Source organism: Electrophorus electricus, chromosome 5 (genome assembly GCF_013358815.1).
Source record: "Electrophorus electricus isolate fEleEle1 chromosome 5, fEleEle1.pri, whole genome shotgun sequence".
NCBI classification, from domain to species: domain Eukaryota; kingdom Metazoa; phylum Chordata; class Actinopteri; order Gymnotiformes; family Gymnotidae; genus Electrophorus; species Electrophorus electricus.
The window spans coordinates 16,454,469-16,475,713 of record NC_049539.1 but is presented as its reverse complement, the minus strand read 5'-3'; the positions used below and the strand labels follow the sequence as shown (position 1 = coordinate 16,475,713).

Below are 21,245 nucleotides of genomic sequence, written 5' to 3'. Positions count from 1 at the left end.
TACTACATATGTCTGGATTTCTAGAAACTGGAAGAAACATTTGATACCTGATCCCTTATGCCTTAAACAAACAACCAACCCATGACATTTTATCATGTTACTAAATTATCTACTCTAATAAAACAAGAGGAACAAGTTTATGTCCAGTCCCAATGCTTTTTTATTTTTTATCACTAGCTTTGCTAAGAAATTGAGTGCCACATCACTGACTAGAAGTTGTTCACATTGGTTTACGCATTGCTGTAATGTTAGAAAGAAAGAGGAACCCAGCTATTCTACCTACCTGCAAATGGTATGACCAACTGTACTCTTGCAGATTGCTGATCATGCTGGCAAGTGAATCCACTGGGAATTGAATCCAAGTAACAGTTTCTTTCCGTTACATTTCAGCTAAATATGCCAAAAGATTAGATTATACCACCACATTTACAACATTACCATTAAACACTGAACTATTGACTATTACTACATATTGAGTAAAGGTGTCTCATAATAAATCAATATTTTGTACCTATATAGTATAAACAAAGAATCAATATGTATAGAATAATTCCCTCATATAAATGTACTGTTACACATTTTACTTGGCACATTATGCTGTTATTAGTTACATAATTGCACTTTGCGTTTATAGTAGTGTCATGCAAAAATTTTACCTAAGAGTTTAATAAAATTGAGAGTAAATTTGTGCAACTTAAGTAAATATATATATATATATATATATATATATATATATATATATATATATATATATATATATATTTATTTATTTTTTAAATTGCTTAGTAAACAATTTGTCAGTAAATTAATTATTGTATTTAAAGGCATTTCAAGAGTGTTCCTTAAGAGCAGATAAACCTATTGCAGACTGACACCAATTATCAGTTAAAATGAGTGCACACATCACACAAAAACTCTTTAAAAGATTAAAATTTTGTAATGTATATACAATAGAATTTAAGTGTAAACTCTAAATTCCAAGATACAACAATACTAACATATCAGTCTTTAACTGAGGATAGTGTTTGTTTCAACCAAAATGCCTGGATAGGAGAATCAGTTGCCAGAAAACCTATGACAATCTCCAATTAGCACTTACAATGGAAACAAAAGGTGAAGGAGCCAGATGCATTAGGTCATGAAAAAAAAAATTGTGGTGTTTAATTCTTTTGTTTTTGTTGTAACATTGTAATAGATTCTGACAGGATTTGTGGCTTCATGAACCGGGTATGCTTCTCATAATCTCTCATGTTCAAAAGATGACCTGCAGTTTTAGCTAAAAAATCCCACACTGTATACACATCATCATAGGTAAATTCTACACTTACCACAGTTGTTGACAGACACAACACTACAAATCCAAATACAAAATGAAGACTAAATATCAACACCAAAATACACAAGACAGACAAAACACACACACACACACACACACACACACTCAAATATGATATGAAAACAAAACAAAAAAATCACAAACACAATGAAACACCGGTAAAGAACATCACAACACAAGAAACTGAACCTCACTCACCACTAAAGATTCAGCTTTCTCTAGGCACAAAACACAACATGAAATAATATAGATAGTGTAAAAACCACTATCCATGTGAGTGCATGCATTGGTGTTTAGAATCAAATGTACTCACCCAAAACATTATGCAAGCAATGCATTGCAATGTATTAGCACATTTGATACATGAAGAACCCACAGGAAAAATAGGTGAATGTGTACAGTAACCCTTAATCTAATAACTAACAACTTTTGTTCTTATTATTTATGGCATGTATTCAATGAAAGTTTGATTTATGCTAAAGATAATTATAGTATTTTGCCTGTGGACTCTTTTTAGGCTGTGTGAGTGCACTTTTTTAAACCTGGAGTAAAAAAGAATATCACGAAAACCAAAACTGAAATCTCAACAAAATCAGAAATTTGTTACAAAATACAACTAGGTGAAACTGACAAAATGACAAGAAATTAAAGTATCTGCTTTGAAACCACAACCACATCCATAGTTAGGAAAAAAGCCAGCCTGATAGCACAACAGCAACACGGAAAAACTACAACTATGTACAGAAACTGTACGTGAAGCAACGAAAAAGTGAAGATGAAATATAAAAAACCCACAGCAAAACTCTAGTAAACGACAAAAGCGTATCTAGTGACAGATACATAATGGGCACAAATATAGATAGATATATATATATATATATATAAATAGAGAGAGAGAGAGAGAGAGAGAGAGAGAGAGAGAGAGAGAGAGAGAGAAATACATAAAGAAGAAGGAAAAAAAATATACGTGTTGCAGATATTTACTGTTTCATCAAAGTGCCACACTCCCTGGCCATCCGGCGGCTCAGAGTTGACACTATTGTCCTGTTCGATTAGCCAGCGGTGAACAGCGTGGGCCTGAAAGGACACACGACATAAAAACAGGACGGCCATTAAATCCTTACCAGGTTAGATGGACAAATGAGAGGGAGAAGAGACAGAGGGCCTGCCTGAAATATTAAAAATTAGCTTCCTGGCTTCCTTCCTATACTTTTATTTTTGAAATGATCAGAAGTTTCTGGAGTGTTTTTGTAGTTGCTTCAGCCACCCAGTCTGTGAGAAAGGCTGGGTTACTGCATTTTCTTCCCAGTAATTTATGATACTTTTGAATGTGTCATACACTAAATATATATGACTGCAAATAACGTTTTGGCTTATTAAGACGATCTCACAAAGAATTAGCAGGAATTTTAATGAGCATGGGCGATTTAACAGGTTTCAAATGAACCAGTTGAAAAAAACACCACAACAGTTAAACCCGCCCACTAGCACTAACCTTAAATGCTTGAAAATTCCTATTAATTTTGAGTTGTGAGACTTTATTCAATTTGTACAGAGGAAGAAAGTGTGGAACCTACTCTTTAGTCTTCAGTTATGCCAAGAAACAGAAAGAAGAGAATAGAGAAAAAGGGCAGAGAAGCCTAAATAAGGAAAACAGGTTCACAGTGAAATGAAAAGAGAAGAAAAGCAGAGGAAAGGAACAATTCATCCCATCAAATTTCCAATCAGCTTTCTTGCGCTTCTTGCTGCAATGGAGATGAAAGGTTAGTTTTTAGGTGGGTCACAGCAACAAGATTTTGACATCATACACCACCCACCGGTAAGGGTATAAACACATTGCTTGAGACTAATGTGATCTTCAGACTAATGTGATCAATACAAATCCCAGACTATTGTTTCATAAAGACTGGGCCAGACAGTAGCTTACGCATCATGTCACACAGTATTAATAATGTATGTCTCCAATAAAATGGTTTTGAGTCACATAAATGCAAATATTAAAATCTTCCTTGAAAATCACATGCACATGCATGCACCCTCACACACGTATACACACACACAGACACACACACACACACACACTCAGCACAAACAAACCCAACTATTTACTGTAATTAGTCAAACATACCCTGAAAAGCATAAAATATCCTCCCAAACGTCTCCCGTGTGTGTGTGTGTGTGTGTGTGTGTGTGTGTGTATATGTTCGTCAGTATGGCCACGCCCTCCCTGTGTTTCACACCTGCTCCTCGTTGTGTGTCTTTAGTCTGCGTGTATAAAAGTCTATCGTTTACGTGTTACTGTTGTTGGTGTTTAACCCCAATAGCCTGCATGCTACATATTCCTTGTTGTATGTATAAATAAGCGAATGTTTCAGTTTTGTGTGGCTCGTACCCGCATTCTGCTCAGCCTCCTTGTTACACTGTGCTTTTCATGGTCACTGCTATGACCTACCATTAAAGAATAATAACTTCTCATCTATTCATTTTATTGCTGTTCACAAAAGGTAATTTTCTAGCTTACTCCAGGAAGCAAGTACTGTACCAAAAGAATCCCCACGTGAACAACTCCCAAATGCCATCAAGGATCCTTGCCAAAAAGTGGTTTAAATGTATCATTCAGTATGACTCAACTACTGCTGGCACAACTGTTAATGTCATTACAGAGGGACAGATTTTCTGATTATGCTGCAGCCTGTACGTGCAAAGAAAAAAGACAACAATGGTCAAACAGGATAACAGGACAGCTGCTCTTTTCGTTGCACACAGTAACAGAAATGCCTGGATGCACAGAAACATCCAAAGTAAGAGGAGACAGGGTAGGTTGGGGCAGTTTGCACCCTGCTGCGGTGTTGGGAATGATATGCAAAACATGTCAGATTTTGAATGTAACTGGATTAGAGATTAGCCAGACAGAAACTCCGGGTGAGGGAAGCAGGGGGTGGGGTGCAGACAACAGGCAGGTGTTCATCCAATGAAGGAAATAAAGCCTTTTTTGGGGGGAGGGAGTAAAATGTGTATAAGAACAGTAAAATGGGCAACCAGTCTACAGTAGGGGTTCGATATGCAAGGCTGGATCCGCTACGTAAGAGTTTGAATAGACTGAAAAATTGTACCTTAGAAAAATACCTCTTTCCTTTAATTACTCTTGGCAACTTAATCATCAGTCTTGTCAAGGAGTCTTTAGCACTGGTTTTCTAATACTGATAACCCCAACAAAAGTGTTAACATGAAAGCACCATATTTTTCCCCTTCCCTTTCTTTTCTCCAGCATCCCATGAGAGGGTTGCTGCTCCACTTTGGCAATGGTCAGGCAGTAGTGTTGCAATGCTGCCTGCTGGACGAAGGGACAATTAAGAGATTATACATTTGCAGCAGTCCTATACTTAGGACTCATCTTCAACACCACAGTTGTCCAATAGATAATTCATTATATTTGACATTATAACTTGTTATATTATAAATATTGTTCAACTAATACTGATTTTGTCTATATGGAAAAACAACACAAGGCTTATTTTTCATGCTGATTTAACTGCATAGTTTTAGTGTTTGCCATGCATACATGTCCATGAAATGCTTTATACTTTTAATTTCAAACAAGGACATTTAGTAGCCAGAAAGAATTATGTAAATATTGTTTTAGAGTGCTACTTTAGAGGACACGTGGGCACTGTACAGCCTAAGATAGTAAGAAAGCTATCACTTTTCAGCATTCATCTAAAGATTAATCTTAAACTAATCTAAGTGGGAAAAAGTGACTCTGCCATATATTAGTGGTTCGGTATTGCCACATCAGCCATTTTTCCCATTCATTCATTCATTCGCTAGTTGTCAGATTGCTAGTGATAAAGACCAACTTAGAAACCCATGTCTGCTTGCTACAATAAATATCCATTTTGCAAAATTGCCATAGATATCAGATGCCTCATATATCTCATATATCAGATGATCTTCATGGAAGCTGAAAATGAGTGAAGTAGACTTTTTACTGTTTTCGAATTTGGGGCTAAGCGGAAGAGAGTGCTAAAAATCTTTGTCTAGACTACAATGACTCATTTTCCAAAATTATTTCATGAGGCCTTTAAGGAAAGAGAAACAGAGTCAGCAGCACCTGCTTGCACAAAGGACAATGGCAGTAATGCTCTTGCATAACCCTGACCTGCAAAGCCTGGCTCAGGCATAACCCTGACCTGTAAAGCCTGGCTCAGGCATAACCATGACCTGTAAAGCCTGGCTCAGGCATAACCCTGGCCTGAAACCAGGACTCTCTATTTTGCATGCTTTGGAAAACAGAGGTCTGTTTATTCAAAATGTAAAAAATTATATGAACATTTTTTTATAATACACATAGTCCAATAGTATCTGGGGAAATGATTATTAATTATTAATAAAAAATTAAATATTAACAATATCTGTTGATTTTAATAAATAACTTAATACATGTATAAATAATTAATAAATCATGAATAAACATATTTATTAATATTTAGTAACTTGGAAAGTTATCTGTGTAGCCAAGTATAATAATCTAATGATAACATATAGCACATCTTTGATTGATTCACTTTTAACTGTGAGCCTAGAGAAGCTCTCTCATGACATTCTCATGACAATCTCATGACATTCAGTCCTTGCTAAATTCAGAATCACCAACTGCTTTTGCTTGTGGACACATCTTTCTATACTACCAGTTAAAGTTACACTCAATTAGGATGAAGATCATCAGGCTTTTACGTAAATTTACATAAATTGGCTCAGAATCTAGCACAGATTTCCTCAGTTACACTAAAGTAAAAATGTAAACAAACATTCACCTGACCACTGAATTTTTTGTGCAGATGATTAATTTCAATGTTTACTAGTACTGTAGTGCTTGGCTGAATATGTGCATATCCCTTACACTAGCAGTTAGAGCTCCTTTTCCTCTTATACTTAAAGGGGGCAAAGAAAGTAAATTCTCAAGGTGGCACTGTCAGTCACTTGCATTAGAGTTAGAAGACCGTACACTATCCTCTTTGTTACGCATGGTAATTTAGGAAATTCGCAGTGTGCCACTATGTCCTTTCCTCTGATTACAGAATAGTAGTGCTGTGTCCTCAATTTGTTTGTTTGCACTTTTGTACCGTAAAGCATGGGTAGTTGCAAGGGGTGAGGCAGGGCACAGGATGCAGGGCATAGGACAGAAGTCACAGGACGAAGGAAAGGACGCAGGACACAGGGCACAGGACGCAAGGCATCGGCATTAATAACAACATGATTCTTCTATTCATGTCATCTGACTACATGACCAGAATCAAGCAGGTCAATTTAGTTTGTGACATTATGGAAGATTACTCGATTAGAAACTTCATAATTCAATCACAGTTCAGTAATTAAATGGCTTGTACAATATTGTGTCCAGTTACTCTTTATTATGTACACACACACACACACACACACACACACACACACACACACACACACACACACACACACACACACACACACACACACAGAGAGAACAAGTTTCAGATGGTATAGCCACTTATAGCCATCCCTGACTGCACAGAACTAATTACCTTTTATCTTACAATATATTACAATAAAATAAACGTAATTGAACATTTGTTGTTGAAATGTTTATAGGCAAACTTATACTATTACTGAATAAAACAAATAATAACAAAAGAAAAAATCAGTTGCACAATCACATTATTATGCATTTGTGGCAGATATACTCCTACAGATATTTTTGTGACCATTGGTGCAGACAGTAACCTGGCCACAAGAAGCTGTAAACAGCTGTAAACTGTAAACAGCAGTTGGGTTAGGATGAATGCATTATCAATCAGTGCGGTTAGCTGTGATGCAGAAAATTCCAATCAAATGAACTCCTCTCTTAAGAACCGAGTAAACCTTGGTGGCTCAGTGCAGCAACATTTTTGCATTGGCAGGGTCTTTGGAGGAAAGCCAGAATTACAGCAAATATATACTGTACATGCTCTCCATGTTGCCACCTTTGGGCATATTTTATTACACCTACAGCTAGGGGGATAAAATAGATTTCACATGGATATTTACATCTTACTGACATCTTACAACTGATAATAAAGCTTTTATATTTTTTTATATTGTAAGTGTTCATTCCCATGTGCAATGACTAAGAAGGAGCTAGGATACTAAATTTGCACTAAATTTGGTGAGCAAATTTCACATAAAAAAAAAAAAGATTCTTGTAACGGTGAGCAGTAAGGAGGTGGACACGTGCAGAGAAAAGCGAGCTTTATTAGGGTCAAATCCAAAGTCCAAGGTCATTAGGGTAGTCCAGGGTCAATTTACCAACACGAAGAGTACGAGGATACATGTCAAGACCAAGAGCTAGGGTACACGAACAACTAAACACAAACAGTGGCTAGAATGAAACACATGGAGGCTTGAGTAAATGAAGGCAAGAATTAACATACAGGTAAAAAAACAAATAAAATACTTACATACATTCAGATACAGACTTTCAGATATTCAGACATTCAATGAACAGCAGAGATGCAGGGAACCAGACAGGGTTTAAAATGTATGAACGAATTAACTCAAAACCAGACACAGGTGAAAGTAAAAATGGGTGTGGAAAACAGACGTGAGGGCGGAGAAAATGAAACCAAGGAACGGAACAACTAGGAAGTAAAGGAAAACTCACAACAGGGAAACCACTGAAGCAGGGATGCCAGGAGGGTGACCGTTCATGACAGAACCCCCCGACTAAAGCACGCAACACCGGGGCGTGCAAAGACCAGAACACCTAAGGCAAAAACAGGACTAGGACGAGACACCGGCAAGCAGGACGGGCAAGAGGCGGAGCAGGGAGAGGACCCAGACAAGACACAAGAACAGACAGAAACTGCAGACTCAACAGGAGCAGACAAGGGAACGGATACAGAAACTGGGGGAACAGGAGCTGACAGAACAGCAAGAACCAGAACATGAGCAGAAGTGGGAACAGACACAGGAACTGAAAACAAAATGGAAATAGGGACAAGAACAAAAACCAGCACAATACCAGGAATAAGAACAGAGGTAGGAGTTCAGGCAGGACAGAGAGCAGGAACAAAAGTATTACATGAAGCAGAGACAGAGACAGGACCAAAAGGAGGAGCTAGGGATGACAAGACAGGACAAGAAACAGAACCAGAGGACGTTGAGGAAGCGGATCTAGACATAGAAGCCTGAGGGACACATGCGGGCATAGAAACAGAACCTGGTTGAAGAGCAGAAACGGATGAGGGGACACATGGAGTAAACAAGGAATTAGGGACAGGTCCAGGGGCAGGACTACAGACAGGCATCTGACACAGGGCAGGATTGTGGTCAGGGAATGTGACAAGACCAGGCATGTGTATGGGACTTGGGGTTAAACCATGGACAGGCACCGGAGTAGGGTCAGATCGAGGGACAGAAGCAGGACAGGGTAAGGGAGTAGGACCAGCAACATAGCTGGAACAGGAGGCAGGCACAAAGAGAGGAGAGAGGAGAAGGTAGGACACACATTAGTATCAGGTGTAGCTGTGGGAACAGGGACAGAAACAGAAGCAGAGACCAAGGAAAGCATTTTCAACGCAATTGAGACAGGCACAAAATAAAAAACAGGCATGGGTACAGGTACTGGGACAGGCAAGGGAACACTAATGCCACAAGCCAGGGTAACAAGTTTCAACAAGGTAACATAAACAGGCATGGATGTATGGACAAGAGCATGGACAAAACCAGGAACAGGAGTTGGCAAAACAGGAACTGAGCAAACAGAAGCAGACATGGGGGCAGTAATGGGAGCTAGTGCAGTAGCCTCAAGGGGCAGAGGAGTTACAGGAATTGCACAAGGTGTAGACATAGGAGCTACATGGGTCTGAGTGGTTAACAGGGAGGCCTTTAGGGTTGCGGCTGACTGCGAGGAGTGGCAGAAGGGAGAGCAACCACAGGGGCAGGCCTGGCATGAGGTGCAAGGACATGCAGAGTGGTTTCATCCACTCCTGGAACAGGAACTGGCAGGGCAACGATCTCTGTACCATAAACAAGGACTGGCCGAGCAGCATCCTCTACTCCAGGAACAGAGTATGGCTGGGGGTCCAGCAGTGCAACAGCCGCAGTTGGCAGGTCCCAAACGGTAGCTTTTGCAAGCAGCGGGCAAGGAAGGACCAGAGGAGCTGCTACATCAGTCCACGGCGGGCCCGGGAGGTCCGCAAGCTCGGCTTCGACGGTCAGTGGCACTGCAGGGAGGTCCGGAGCCATGGCTGCAGTGTTCAAGGGCAGGTCTGACAGGTCTAGATGCTTAGCCAAAGGAACAGACCTGGTAACAGGACAGGTGGCATCCACTACATCAGAAGCTGGAACAGAACGTGCGGTGTCTTCCACGCCGGAAGTGGGGACTGGATCAGGAAGGGCGGTGGCATCTCTCATACTGGGAACATGGACTGGATCAGGCTGGGCAGCGTCCTCTATGCCGGAGGCAGGGACTGGCTGGGCAGTGTCCTCTACAGTTGAAGCAGTGACTGGCTGTTCATTCTATAACGATGAGCGGTAATGAGATGGATGCATGTGCGGAGAAGAGCGAGATTTATTAGGGGCAAATCCAAAGTCATGGTCGTTAGGGTAGTCCAGGGTCAATTTACCAACACGAAGAGTACGAGGATACATGACAAGACCAAGAGCTAGGGTACACGAACAACTAAACGCAAACAGTGGCTAGAACGAAACAAACGGAGACTTGAGTAAACGAAGGCAAGAATTAACATACAGGTTAGAAAAAATAAAGACGTACATACATACATTCAGATACAGACTTTCAGATATTCAGACATTCAATAAACAGCAGAGACACGGGGAACCAGACAGGGTTTAAATGTATGAACGCATTAACTCAAAACCAGACAGGGGTGAAAGTAATAATGGGTGTGGAAAACAGACGAGAGGGTGGAGAAAATGAAACCAAGGAACGGAACAACTAGGAAGTAAAGGAAAACTCACAACAGGGAAACCACAGAAACAGGGACGCTAGCAGGGTGACCGTTCATGACAGAACCCCCCCACTAAAGCACGCAACACCGGGGCGTGCAAAGACCAGAACACCTAAGGCAAAAACAGGACTAGGACGAGACACCGGCAAGCAGAACGGGCAAGAGGCGGAGCAGGGAGAGGACCCAGACAAGACACAAGAACAGACAGGGACGCCAGGAGGGTGACTGCTCGTGACAATTCCCACTTATTTTATGAGATTATTATATGCAGCTTTGATTTAGGTCCAATGTCCAATACATAAATAGACCAAATACAGCTTATTGTAAGTTTTGCTTTTTCATTTACCAAAAGAAAAAAATTAAAATGTGATATTTTAAACCATAACTTGTGTGAGTGAACATACCATTTGCAATAAATGTGGAGAATATACTATGGAATGCACTCAATGCCTTTTATGTATAAAGATTTTATATTTATTGAGGTTGAATATGCACTGTATATATAGAAAATCAAGAGAAAGAGAAAAAAAAAATTTTAGAATGGGAAAGGGTTCATCCTTGCTCAGCAAATCATAGGATCCTTGAGATTGGCACATACGACTGGGTTCCCACAATTACTCGTCTTGATCGGCTAAATTAGTTTAATTTATTCCTCATTTTATTTCAATTTTATTTCACACTAAAAAAACCCAAAAAAAAACAGCAAAAGAAACTCATCAATTCCATAAACAAATCCATTAGACCCAGATGTGTCATCATATAACTGTAAGAGTGCCATACCTGCTGGTACTCCCATTTTACTATGTATATTTTCTTTCATGAAAGTCTTTAGGAGTCAGAAGACATTGAGGGAGCCAGAAGGAAAACACATCTTGTTTTGTATTGTAATGTAATTCATTAATTGTTTTATTCATCACAGTGTTTTGCCTTGTTTTAGACTGAGTTCAGTTTTGTTTCTCTTGGTTTTGTTTTGTCTCCATTTATACTGTGTATTCTGGATTTGCTTCATTATTATTACTATTACTATTACTATTTACAATTATATAGCACCATTCTCAGACACAAGGATGCTTTACAGACAGATATCAGCTTTTGCAAACACTCACACACAGATGACAAGTGACAGCCAATTTGTGCACAACGTAATCTCCATCGAAACCGCAGCCCCTGGGGAACTGCACTAGGTGCAGAGGAAGGGGAAGAGGTTAAGACTAGGGCAGAGCACCAACCATCACTGGACATACATGCAAACAGTTACACACAGGTAGCATTCATACAGGACAATTTAGAATATCCAATCAACCTAACCTTGGACTATGGGAGGAAACCAGAGACGCTGGAGGAAACCCACCCAGACACAGAGAGAACATGGAAACTCCACCATAAATAAGACTTTTCACATAATGAGAAATGATGGTTCACTTACTTTTATAAAAGAAATTCTTATCAATAAAGTCAAGAACACAGCATAATGTTTAACTGGGCATTTCAGCTTCTCTGTCTGGTATTGAAAAATCAAGCCATTTTCATAATGAGAATGAGCAAAGAAAAAAGACTAAACAAACAAGCAAAAAAACCCACCATGATTTGTCAAGTCTTACCTTTGGAAATACTTAGTTGGGGCACCCCTACTTTATTATAGTTGAGCCAGGTCATGATTAGACTGGTCTGTCCTGTTTTGGAATCATGCTGGACAGCTCTGTCTGGCAGAAGGTGCTTTGAGCCTCTGGTGTTGTTACCAATCCCATTCTGAACAGTGCTCTTGTATTTGCAAAAAGACTCTTTCAGCTTGTTGAATAGTGATTCTTGGGAGCTTCTATGATCTCCACAGGCAGATTACTGGTCTGTAGTTGACTGTTGTTTGGGCCTTGTTGGGGTTTTTCACAACCAGTGCTGTCCTGATTTGTTTTACCTAGCCAGGATGGAAGCCGGTAAGTACCAGCTGGTTAATTTGTTCTACCAGTCAGCCATGCAATACTGTTAGTTAGTCAGTAGGCATGGAACAAGTCAGGCCAAGGTGCTGTCCACTTCTTCGACATCTGCTGTTTTAATACTGATTGGTTCCTGCTCTTGGACATCTGCTGTTTTATTACTGACAATTTCCTGCTCTTGGACATCTGCTGTTTTAATACTGACAGTTTCCTACTCTTGGACATATGCTTTTTTAATACTGACCATTTCCTACTCTTGGACATGTGCTTTTTTAATACTGACCATTTCCTACTCTTGAACATGTGCTGTTTTAATACTGACCGTTTCCTACTCTTAAACATCTGTTGTTTTACTACTGATTTTTTCCTGCTCTTGGAGATTGTTGTGCTCTTGTGCTCTTCTTTCAGCTGCCTTAACCATTTAACCATTGAGTACTGGTGTTGTGTATATTCTGCTATCACAGTGATCTGTTGCATAGTAGCTCAGACTGAGCTGAGCCACACCCACACACACACAAACACAAACACACACACACATACATACATACATACATGCAAACATATATATTGCAGGTAAGTAATTGATGTGTACGTTTATAAAAGATGTAGAGATGTAGATAATCTTATATAAAATCAATACACACACACACACAGTATTATAATAATAATAATAATAATAATAATAATAATAATAATGTGTGTGTGTGTGTGTGTGTGTGTGTGTGTGTGTGTGTGTGTAGGTATTGGTTTTCCCTCAGCTTCCATGCTAACCTGTCCAGCCTGTTGTTATCAGGGCTATCTATACAAGTGATGTGTCCTTCTTTGAGCTGGTTCTTTTAATTATATGATGGATATTTATATATTTTTAATATAAAACAATTGAAATAGGTCAGGTAACTCCCTTGCTTGAAGCCTGCTCTTGAAGTCTCAAATGAAGCTTCATATCCATATCTGATTTTAGATTTAGTTTTAAATCTTGTTGTATTTCTGAAATGTTTATTTAATTCACATATGCACTGTAACTGAACATTGGCAAGTTTGGAAGAGACAGCTCTTACTTATGAACTGAATCTTGTTCTATAGCTCACTAAAGAGAGTCAGAATACCCACCCCTGAAAAGATCACCCATGAAATGAATAAAACCAGGAATTCTGACTGGCTTCAAACAGAATCAAATATGCCATAGCATGTGCCTAAAGGTTCACTGGACCCCAGCAAGTTTTTGAAACAAGCTGCCAATAGCGCAGTCTCTGAAATATCGATACAAGCTTCCTTACAATTACATCTTCACAGTAAAATTTGCACACTGCGACACAATTTTTACATAGCTTGACAAACACTATCCTAGGATAGTCAGACAGAAAGCTAAGCAGTATCAGAGATTATTTTGTTTTTAAGGTGAAAAGCAAAATAGAAAGTTTTTAAGAGATACACTGAGGGATATTGAAGAATAAAAGAAATACTGTGGAAAGCTGGGCCTCTGCAGATCTAGCAATAATGAATAATTCATTAGTGGTAACTGCCAGCTCCTTGCAAACTACTGCATCAGCAAGTAACAAAGAGGTTCAGATGGCCCACAGGTGGGCAAGTTAAGATGAGTGTGAGAGACAGAGAGTGCGCGCGAGAGCGAGAAACAGAGAAACAGAGAAACAGAGAGAGAGAAGAGGCAACTTAAGGAACAGAAATGGATTAACTACATTTAGAGTGTTGAAACAAGGCATAGAAGTGTGACCTGAGGATATCTGGATAATGAAACAATACATTCATGCAGGATAATGAAAAATGTCTTACAGATGTGTTGTGCAGATGCATAATAATTTTACATGAGGTTTCCTTTTCTAGGTGCACCAGAGAATATTCTATAAACTCAAACTACCAGAATAATATAAAGTGCATTCTGAGCCACACTCAAAATGAAGGTGAGAATCACATTAATTCAAAACAAGGTCTGCACCAAGCCAGTACCTTTGTCAAATTTCTCCATCCATAAACCTCTATTGTATGCCAACTCATTCTCTGCCTTTATCGTGTAAATGACATACAGACAGTAAGGAATATCAACAAAAAGGAGTGATCTTGGGTTCTGTTGACATTTGTGTAGAAGGATCAAATTATTGGTATTTATTTGTACTTATTGGTAAACAATTCATTGGTATGTTTGATTCTATCCTACTGTACTGTACTAGGATATAGTCTATGAGTAAATGACAAAGCACTTTTGTATGTCGCTCTGGATAAGAGCTAAATGCCGTAAATGTAAATGGAAACTTATTGATGCTGCAAAGGAAGATAGGGGATGGTTGTGTGGGCCCACTATAACAAGTCTTATTCATACAAACAGAAACATGCTAGAATGATGACACTTATACTGAACATGCACAGTTAGACCCTCCCCCACAAGGTAGACAAAATACACTTTCAACATCCAATACTGCATTTACTGAAAAAAACTTGTTTTGAAGGCTGTCAAACTGTCCTCAGATTTTGTATGAATTAATCAAAGCTTACTTAGTGACTTGGTAAGCACATGTCAGGGTCAGTGTGTATATATAGCACATGATGTTCTGTCATCTGTGTTATATGGTGGCCAAGAAGATTCATTACACTGTAAATGAAAAAATGCAGTGCAAGTACACAAAGCATATTCATCAAAATGACAATACATGCAATATATTTGACAAATTGTACAAATTCACAAATGCTATACAAATTCAGAAAAACTATTCAAAATAACATGTGCTACATTTTGGACATGTGCAGCTTCAGAAAACACATGCAACTTCAGAAATGCTGAAAATCCAGTCACAACCTAGACGTTTTCTATTGTATCTCTTATGATGAACAGAACAGACAAATATAAATCCATGAAAGTCTAATGATAAAATAATTCCCAAAATAACATTCCAAAATAAAATTTGTATTTTCTTATACATACACACAGGAATGTGGATGGGGGTGGGGGAGAGAAGTGTCACAGGTAATACATCATCTGAAAGTAGAAACTGTTTTTGTTTTCAGTAGGCTGTGCCAAGAGTGAGGAAGAGGTTTACTAACAGAGGTGCCCCCACCCCAACCAAATATATTGGAACAGGCCTCAGATATAATCAGGCAGGGCAGTCTGAGGCATGGCCAAGCACTTCAGCATCTGTTACAGCACCTTATTCCCATTAATAAAGAAACTTGCAGACGAAGGATCAGATAATTCCCGCATGCAAGGTACTGGACCATCAGAAGTGTTTTCACAGCCTCTAAGAGAACACTACTGGTTAAGTCCCAAAGAGGTAAAAACAAAAAGAAATATGTATATAAAAAATGAGGGAGAGGGAGAGATATAGGAGGATAAATGTACTATTTACATTTTATTTCAGCAAAATTCTTTGTAATTTGTGTAATGTAAAGGTGTTTCAACTCATCCCAAAACTGTCCCTGGGTTAGGATCAGTTGCAACATCTAACTTCTTCCATTGAAATAAATATTGTGAATGATATTAATTCTTCTTTGAGTGGTATGAGTACAGATGCAAGTTTAATACATAAAAATTTGGTTGGTCTAGTCCAAACAGTCTCTGAGAAACTGAGAGAAGATAAAAAGAATGAGGGAAGTGGCTGGGTGGCTAGAAGAACTTAGAGTCAAACCCTAACCTTCTAATCATCAACACCCACACGATTACACCCACACACCCCTAAATGCCTGTATATATTTAATGCATTATAACTTTGAGATGTATGCATTCCAGGTGTGCTTTCAAAATACTAAAAAACATTAAAAAGGATATCTAATTCGATGTAGGACATTGAGACATGCTAGAAGCTGATGATCCTTACAACAAGACTATTTAAAGTAAAGAAAAAAATTTGTCTAAGATGCAGTAAGAGACATGGTCCATGGATTACTTCCCATAAGATAATTAACATTGTGAGTATAATCAATAGCTTTAATGGTGTGCTGTTCGACTGTTTGGCCTGTGGGCCAAATTAACAATATAGTTTGTGCAATTCCCTACTTTGTTTCATTGCAGTCTTGATAATATTGGGTTTAAGCAGTGCAGTAATTGAAAAAAACACAACTTGGAAACATGAGCATGCTACATTTCTTGCAGATACTCCTTTCTCCTGTGTTGCAACTGACTTATTTTTACTTTCCCACCATATCACATTTGGGAGGGATTTTAAATTTTCATAGGCTGGCTTCAGCATCTAAACTAGCTTTTGAATATTACAGTTCATAAAAATGATAACCATGTGTCCAACACAAAATAGGTGCTTTAGGTAACTATACAATACATAGCCACTGGTACAGTGTAACGTTTCCATTAGTTACAATACACAATACACCAAGTAACAATATGTAATATTGTGATAATCTGAACTTACTCTTTGCTTTGATGTTTTGTTCTCTTTGTATGCAAGTGCTCACCATTAATGCATTGTTACTCACTTATTCTTAGTATACTATACTATTGTAAATTGTACAGTTACACTGTAACAGGAACTAGGCAATGGTTTATATCCTGTGACATGCATAGAGAAGCCAAAAATAAATGAGCTAAAAAATGACAGAATCTGTTGTTGAACTAAATACTATTTTAAATGTGTGGGTAAAGGTTTGTGCAGCCTTTACATAAATGGCTGAAGCCATGCCAATGTGATGGCCAGTGTGATGGCTTCTTCAGTACTGCTCAAATGAATAATATACGTCAAGCTCTTGAACTAGGGCTGCCATTTGAACTCAATAAAAAGAATGCACAATAGTTTCAAAATCAATGTAGTAAAACAAAAACATGTCAACAAACAAAAAGGTCTGATGCCATATGAAAGCTATGCTATATAAAAAACAATACAGAAAGATGCTGTTGGAGAGTTCCACAACAACAAAATTTAATATCTCTCCTGCACATTAATGTGATATATACATACCATTCCATTGGGCTCCAATTCTACCCATCCTCCAAGTTCACCCTTCTTGTATTTTGGAACGGGACAGGAGGAATCAGAGGATGGGCATTGTTAGGAGAAATGGTGCTACTTAGTTCAAATAAACGGTTCTGTACAGTTCTCTTAATTTTTCGGACAACAAACATATGCAGGCCTGTTTATTAATAGAGATTAGTGCTATGCTCACTGTAAGAAACCTTTGAATGAATTTATTTGACAAGATCTGAAAAGAATGAGAAAAAGGAGAGAATGAAAGAACAATTCTGTTGCAAGTACTAGAAAATTCAGTTAAGCTATATAACCTGAGTGTCACTTTTATAGAGCTATTATTATTATTATTATTATTATTATTTATAAATACTGTAATGCAGTGTTCTTTCATGGTTTCATTCATGATATTCTCTAAATTAGACTCTTAAGTACACTAAGAGTACGTTTTAAAATCCATTACCAATAATCATGTGCCTGTTGTTGACTGATAAAGTGGCTAAATATTTTTAAAAATTAGCTAAAAAGTAGTTGTCCAGAAAACAGACTGGAGGCAAAAAGATTTGAGGGAAGAGACAAAAAGAGAGCGGCTCCTTCTTCCCTTTCTCCACTCCTTAAACTCCCCCTTTTGTTAGGGAAACCAAACTCTGCCAGAGTATTTTTTACCATTACATTATTATCATAATAATACATTGGCAAAAAATACAAAGAGTCACATATGCAGATTTTCCTAGCCTATTTACACCCTTTCTTTTCTTTTTTCAGTGAAGGCCTTACCTTTTATTCATGCAAGCGGATCATAACTGCCTTTCAGCTCTGTTCTTTTGAGTTTGGGCCAGAGCCTTGGCTATTCCCCTGATATCTCTCTCACACACACACACCCCACATCCAAGCACTGGACATGTTCATGCTCTTGCTAGCATGTTTGTGCTACTTTCAGCTATTTTGGTGTGCTGTAGTCAGCGAAACTGTTTGCAGAGTGCATCCATGTTGTCACATATATGTACACCCTGAAAACACGTGAAGCAAGCATGCTACTGTATGATAAGGCACTAATGCACATAGGAGGTTTGAACAGATTATCAATGCTGTGATATCTGCCACCAGACCCACACATGAAACTGAAAGATAGAAGTTGATGATAATGTTACCAATTAATGTGTAAAGCCCAGCCAATGGTGAAAATGCACACACACACACACACACACACACACACACACACACACACACACACACACACACACACACACACACACATACATTCATATACATACAGACACAGCTGTTTCAGCTACACAATGGCATTTGCAGAACTGTAAGTCAGTGGCCAGCAGCTTTCATTCAGTGAACATTCAGTGTTCGAGGAACTGGTCTGGGATGTGGATGTGTGGGTTACAGATTGTTTCAAAATATTGCCAAAATAATTTTATTCCTCTATAATATAGAAAGAGATTTTGACAGGCTTATCCTCTTTCAGTTCGCACTAATTCAAGTTTTGGTACTCAACCATGCATTTACTAACTATGCAACATAATATTAAAATTCACCATTAATGTATACACCACATAACAAATAAAAGCAAATATTTCTATTATAATATAATGAAGACAACTTCTATCTTTATTTATATTTAACTTTTGCAGTGAAATCAATAATGACCATAAGTGAATGTGTTCATGGATGAAGAGTCTTCTTATTGCTTCCTATGCTACATCAGTGACACCACTAGCACTAAGGCATTTTCACATTAAAAACCACAATGTTTGATTAAAAATTGTTGATCAGATCAGATTTGCCTATCTTGTTGGTTCACATTCATAATTGTACATGTCTTGTATCTATCTGTAATGTGAATGTATCTGTCCAAAGAAATGGCACGCAAGCATTACTTGCATCAACTGCAACAATTATGTTGACAACTCATGGTATAAAAATGCAAAAATAACATGCTAGCAGCTCATGTACACATTGCTTTTTGCTCTGGAGAATGGCAAACAATCCATCGGCTGTACATGATCATGTCAAGAAGGCAAAAAGCTCCAGAGAGCTAGCTTTTGCCGTTTACACAGCAACCGACTGATGCTGACTTCTCAGCTACTGTCATTGCTGCTACTCTCCTCCACTGCTGTTTTGATGATGACAGAGGTAAGATGACATATGGGCAAAGATGTGAATGTAGCTTAAATGGTGCTGGCTGCAGTACACGAAGCATATTCATTTCAATCTCTTTATCACAAAACTACCAGGAAGAATTCATTTGTTGCAACATTTGTCTACACATTTATTTAGATTTTGACAGAACAAGATCGATAAATAGATTTTAAATACGATCCCTGTGTTAAGTTACTCATTTAATCATACACCAACTCAAAGTAATCTGGAATACAGCCAGATTTGAAATAAAAAAAAACATTTGCTCAAGATATGAATAAGTATAAGATGATTTTCATTCTATCTAATACTAATTTCAAAACATTAGGCAACCCATATTTCACTTTTTGCAACTTATTTACTTATTGTAATGCATGACCATTGGAGTTGCTGGTTGGCCACTGTCCAAACAGAGGTATCTGAAAGTTAAGAGAGGGCACATTGTGTAGATTGGGGATTTAGATTAATTTTAAAATCATTATGTTTTTTGAGTTATTTATCCTTCTATGATGTACACTTCCAAAATGGTCCCAAAAATCTCAGAGGCTCTGTGATGTACAGCTCATTCCATCTGGATCACTTTGAGTATTGCTTCTGGTTCCCCACTATCTCTATTGTTTCTGCATGGCAATATTTTCACATCACATTTTATAATATATATTAAATTATATATATATATATATATATATATATTATATATATATATATATATATATATATATATATATATATATATAAAATTTGGGATATTTTTCCCAGCACTTAGTTTTCTATGTAGAGAAATGACTTACATACATAAAAATGGGGGAAAAAAGATAAGCTGGAATTCTTTTACATCTTGACGGTCACTCTGGCTACCTATCAGCGCTTGGTAAAATCTGCCAGAGATAAATTTTTAGTTTCCAAAAACTGTAACAGTCCTAAGATCCTGAATTTTTTTACTGTTAAGATTAAAAACAAAGTTGTACATTTTTCAACCACCCCTCTGATTTAGCCATATATTGCTCTTTGACTCCGTAGCCAGTGGCACTGTTTCATCCTGTTTTAACCTTACAGTCTCTTGGCTAGTTCGTTAACAATTCTTAAAAATTTTAGATCAATTACTGCACTCCCTTTTTTTTCGGAATTTTAGAGCAGGTTGTCTGTTTTTGATTTTGAGCAATGACAACATTCTCGATCAATTCCATTCATGGATTTAATTCTGTGGTACTGTAGTACATCCTTTAAAAATAGTTTTCTGAAGTATAGTATTGGTGTCTGGGGTACTGCTTTAAAGCGGTTTGTCTCACCTCAAAAACAGGGCTTCATCTCAGATCCTATTTTATGCGCTTTGTTTATCTTTAATTTGATACCTCTTGGAACTATTTTCCTAAAGACTATTTCTAAATACTTTTAAACAGACAATTTTGTCAGACAAACTGTCATGTGTGCAGTTGGTGCAGAAAGTGTGTGCTGGGCTCCTGACTGTTACCAATAAAATGGATAGCACCTCAGCCTTAATGGCCTCTCTCCACTGGTTACCATTAAATAAAGAATTGGTTTTAAGATTTGCTTATTTGTTTTTAAAGCCTTACATGGCATGACACCAAGTTATATGTATATCTCTGGCATTCATTGCCCAATTACTACTCCAGAGTCTAAAAATCTAGTCTAGCTCTGAGCTGAATATTCCTTTGCTTAAAAGGTGTTAATTTTCAGACTGACAATTCAGTCCACTCACTTCTCAAATTTCATAACCTCTTTTGAATACCATATAGTCAATGTATCCTTTCCTACTAAGTTTCATATCATTGTCATACAATGCCCTCCTTGTCCTTTAGGCAACTTCCTAGATAAGACGAACATTTGTCTCTTTTCCCTGTTGATGGGACTCCTCTCATTCTCTTTGGTTACTACAACCTTCCATCAGTCGAGATGCCAT

At 38.0% G+C, this 21,245-nt stretch overlaps 1 protein-coding gene across 4 annotated transcripts in view; it reads right to left on the bottom strand.

Annotated features, from left to right (window-relative positions):
- ank1a (ankyrin 1, erythrocytic a) overlaps window positions 1-21,245 on the bottom strand; it is a 120,964-nt gene that overhangs the window by 54,639 nt on the left and 45,080 nt on the right. For all 4 annotated transcript variants that reach the window (XM_027016865.2, XM_027016862.2, XM_035526554.1 and 1 more), the window contains exon 2: window positions 2,321-2,413. In XM_027016865.2, the coding sequence (XP_026872666.2) occupies window positions 2,321-2,413 (93 nt within the window). The remainder of the gene's footprint in view (window positions 1-2,320; window positions 2,414-21,245) is intronic.